General features: G+C 47.3%; 1 protein-coding gene across 1 annotated transcript in view; it reads right to left on the bottom strand.

The window, feature by feature from the left end:
• The window catches only part of LOC123153936 (uncharacterized), a 1850-nt gene extending 1280 nt beyond the window's left edge, over window positions 1-570 (bottom strand). Inside the window, exon 1 of the mRNA XM_044572806.1 lies at window positions 56-570. Coding sequence (XP_044428741.1) covers window positions 56-570 — 515 coding nt within the window. The remainder of the gene's footprint in view (window positions 1-55) is intronic.
• Between the last annotated feature and the right edge of the window lie 4142 nt (window positions 571-4712).

The raw sequence follows: 4712 nt of genomic DNA, 5'->3' as shown, positions 1-4712 counted from the left end.
CGCGGCCAGTCCCGCCGCCCGCAGCGACCCCGGCGACCGGTCCATAGGCAGGTACCTAGCCACCGCCCCTCTGCTTCCCCTCCCCCTTCCTCCTGCATCCTCTGCCCGTTCAATTTCTGTTTTCCCAGCGGCGGCGGTGGTGACGATGTAGCCGTTCTCGGGGCGCTGCCACGGCGGGCCGAGCACGGGGCCGGCGGTGGCGAGCACGGTGACGGCGGCGGCGGTGGTGGACTGGCCGGGCTCGAGGTAGGTGACGTGGGTGAAGGGGAGGGCGGAGAGGATTGCGCGCGCGTTGGGCGTGGCAATGATGGGGAGGCCGGGGCGGATGGCGGCGAGCTGGGTGAGGGTGTGGAGGTGGCAGTGGTCGTCCAGGCTCTGGGTGATGAGCAGCAGGTCGACGCTGGTGAGGACGCCGGCGTTTGGCTGGGACTTGGGGAGGCTCTTCTTGGTGGCGTCGAAGAGCCAGGGGATGCCGAAGTTGAGGTTGCCGACGAGGATGGGGTCGACGAGGACGCGGAAGCCGTCGGGCAGCTCCCACAGCCAGCCGTTGAACTCGAGGTAGGTGAGCATCACCGCCGTCGGAGACGTCGTCGAGGTCGTTGTTGTTGCGGGTGTGGTGGTGGAGGAAGAGTCGCTGCTGGTGATGCTGCTTCTTCTGATTCTGGTGGTGGCGTGGTGGACAATAACTGGCGGTGGCCGACGGTGAGACCACCGTCGTTAGGAGGTGATGGAGGGATGGAGGATCTTGAGAAGGAGGCCGGCCATGGCCACGGGTGCTCTCTGGATCTGCTGCACTACTCTCTCGTCCCCAAGAATGGTTTGGTTGGTGTAGTAAAGGCCACTTGTACGCCTCCGCCTCCCTCCAACGGCTCGGCTCGGCTTTCTCTCCAAAAATCAAGCTAACAATCTGACATCCACCACGTTCGGCATGACACGTTGTGCATCTATTTACTCAAATTAATGTTGTCTAGTATATGTCTGCAATATATGCTGATGGTGGATAATGTTGTCCAGTACGAGCCTCCTCTGCAGCAGAGCTCCGGCTGTGTTGGTAGTCACACCGTGGCACTGGTGTGGCTGAGTTTCTGCTATGGCTACAACCCCTCTTGGTGAGATCCTCCTTTCCACTCTCTGTTCTCTCTATGATCTAGCCCTAGTTCATGTTTTAGATGCTTTGGTAGTCCTGCTAGTTCTGGTTGTATGTTCCAGATGAGCATCAATTAATTTTGGTGCTCTCTGTGATAGCTATATCTTGATCTAGGGTTGCCAGTTGCTGTGCTCTAGGTCATTTGTTATGGCTCTCTGTGGTGGTCATCTTGCTCACTGAACTTGCTGCATACATGCTCCTGTGGGTGCTGTTGGCTATCTAAGTGTGTGTGTAATTTAACTTATTCTAGGGTTCTGGGCTGTTAACTTAACTTAGCTATTGGATTTTCTAACTAGTTTTAGTTGCTCAAATGCATAGGTACACCTGTGCATTTGTGGTGGCTTTAACTGGGTAAAATCCAATTGGTCTTGGTCATTTGGACAGTGCAAATGAACTGTCTTGCACTACTGGCTGTTGTGTTTTTGTTGTTGCTGCTGTTTTTTTGCCTATAAGGGCTGAATTCGTTCTACCATGCTGCTAGACATTACTAATGTTTGATTAAATAAGCATGGGAAACATTCAGATGTTAACTTCTTTTCTTTCTACCATGCTGCTAGACATTACTAATGGCATGTTCAAGCTTCTTGGCAGCATGTTAATAGATAATATGGCATCTGATTGAATAACATTAAATGCATGCAAGATTGGATAAGCATGGGGGGAAGCAGCCACCGCCGCTCTGCCTCACCGGAGTACGAGTTGGATGCTTTCGAGTTCTGCAGTATCATACTTTGTTCTTCAGTATCAGCCACGAGGCAGGTATATAAAACAAGAGATCTCCCCTTCACCCATCTCATCATGATAACTCTGTTGTTTGCTACATCACTCCTTGTCCCAAATTACAGAGGCTGCCTGACACTTTTATGAAGATGCTGGGTGAAGATCCGCCAGATAATGTGAAGCCCCAACAGGCCGGTAGCGGGGTTCGCAGGCTGTGGGATGTGGAGTTGGTGATCGAGGAGGGCCACATGTACCTATGCCGTGGCCGGGAGAAGTTCTACAGTGCCTACGACCTGCGGACCAGGTACTTTCTTCTCTTCAGGTACGACGATGACGCCACAATGCTCATCGTGAAGGTTTTCAACGCGACTATGTGTCGCATGCGCTACGCTGACGACGAAGATGCCAGTGCGTTCTGCCTCTTCTTATTCCTCTACATTTGGCTTTGTCTCACATCGATTGTTAACACTGGCTACAGCCAAAGCAGCAGCGATTATGGCTGTAGCAAAAGCAACAACGATTCTGGCTTTAGCGAAAGCAGCAGCGATTCTGATAACAAGAAGGATGATCCGGACTGGAGTGGGGGAGAAGAGGAGCAGAGTGGGGATGAGGAGCTGCAGGATGACGATGGGCATCAAGCTGAGGATGACCTAGCGCTGGTGGTGGCTGACCAAGGGCAAGAGATGGTGGTGGCTGACCATGGGCAAGAGATGGTGGTGGCTGACCATGGGCAAGAGATGGTGGTGGCTGAGGATGACCTAGCGATGGTCGTGCCCGTCCTGCCTGAAGGTGGCCTCGCGATGGTGGTGGTTCCTGACAATGACCGCGCACCGGTGGTGGCGCCGGCGATCCCACAGCTGGGCGACATGACCACGCCAATTGTGGTAGAAGACTACATCCCACAGCTGCCTCCACCGCCTCGCCACTCTTGGCGCATCAGGCTGAGGAAGGAGAGGGAGAATAACAATGAGAACTGAACTATGTCAGGTATGTCAGATCTCCAAAATGATATATATATATATATACTTAGTTACCTATGTTATCCCTAATATGCTTAGTTTCCTATAGGTTAGCTCCAAAATTACTTATGTTAGCACAAAATGATCAAGTTTACATAATAAGCTTATAGTCTTCTTCTTATTCTTCTTCTTTTCCAAAATGGCATATGTTAGCTTCATTTTACCTAAGTTGGCTCTAATATGCTAACTTAGAGCTTATATGCTTAGTTTCCTATAGGTTAGCTCCAAAATAACTTATGTTAGCACAAAATGATCAAGTTTACATAATAAGCTTATAGTCTTCTTATTCTTCTTCTTATCCAAAATGACATAGGTTAGCTTCATTTTACCTAAGTTGGCTCTAATATGCTAGCTTAGAGCATATATGCTTAGTTTCCTATAGGTTAGATCAAAAATTACTTATGTTAGCACAAAATGATCAAGTTTACATAATAAGCTTATAGTCTTCTTCTTATTCTTCTTATTCTTCTCCTTTTCCAAAATGACATAGGTTAGCTTCATTTTAGCTAAGTTGGCTCTAATATGCTAACTTAGAGCTTATATGCTTAGTTTCCTATAGGTTAGCTCCAAAATTACTTATGTTAGCACAAAATGATCAAGTTTACATAATAAGCGTATAGTCTTCTTCTTATTCTTCTTATTCTTCTTCTTATTCTTCTTCTAGTCTTCTTCTTCTTCTTCTCTTCTTCTTCTTCTTCTTCTTCTAACTTCTTGTTTATCATTTTGCAGATTTGATTTAATTCATGGAAGCTTGCATGGATGGAGTGCTTCTTTTCCATTTGTGTTTTTATTTTGTATCAATGTGAAACTTTTGTGAATTGATGGATAACGGTGTTGGATGAACAATGTGAAACTTTTGTAATATGTAACGATGGAACTATGTGTTGGCTATGTATGTATATATGATGAAACTTGTGTGTTGGATATGATCTGGTGGACGCAGGTAACATCGTTACATATGGCCCCCTGTATGTAAGCTAAGCAGATCTGTGTTGTATGTTATCTCTAATATTTTGTAACTTGTGAAAATATCAGAAATGAAAAAAAATATCCTTGGGAGGCATTCTAATGGCGCACTGGAGGCTATACTATTGGCGCATTATGTGGTGCGCCATTATAACACCAGATACTAATGGCGCACCAGGGGTGCGCCATTAGAATTTAATTCTAATGGAGTGATGCTAGTGGCGCAACAGTAGTGCGCCATTAGAAGGCAAAACTGGTGCGCCAATAGCATGCCTTTTCCCAGTAGTGCCGGTTCCAACGGCTAGGCGGGAGGGCATCATTAGTCCCGGTTCATGTTGAACCTCTAGTACCGGTTCATGCAACGAACCGGGACTAAAGAGGTGGTGGCAGACTAGTGTCAGGCTGGGGCCCCACCTGTCCCTTTAGTCCCGGTTCGTGGCACGAACCGGTACTAGAAGCTCACATTTAGTCCGGGTTTGTGTCATGAACCGGGACTAAAGGTTTTCCTATATAAACCCTTCGTCCAGCCCACGATCGAGCTCTCTGTTCTTCCCCTTTCCTCTCCTCTCTGTTCTTCCCCAAAGCTCGAGCTCATCCTTCATTTTGCCAAAAATTTGTTAAGATTTCAAGGCCCCCCATCCATCCAAGTGATCACAAAGGTTAGAAACTTTGTCCTTTCATCTCTCATTGCTAGATTAGCTTTTGCAGTGCTCTATAAGTATAGTGATTTCTGGGTTTTAGTTTGGGAGTAATTATATGTGGTAGTTCATTTGATTTATATGCAATTTGAGCTCAAATTAACTCTTTGTTTATGACAAATTATTCCCATCAAGTTGACATAGATATTTTTATCTAGGTGG

Source organism: Triticum aestivum, chromosome 7A, assembly GCF_018294505.1.
Source record: "Triticum aestivum cultivar Chinese Spring chromosome 7A, IWGSC CS RefSeq v2.1, whole genome shotgun sequence".
In the NCBI taxonomy this organism is placed as follows: Eukaryota; Viridiplantae; Streptophyta; class Magnoliopsida; order Poales; family Poaceae; genus Triticum; species Triticum aestivum.
Note: the sequence above shows the minus strand (reverse complement) of the source record. Positions and strands in the feature narration are given on the sequence as shown.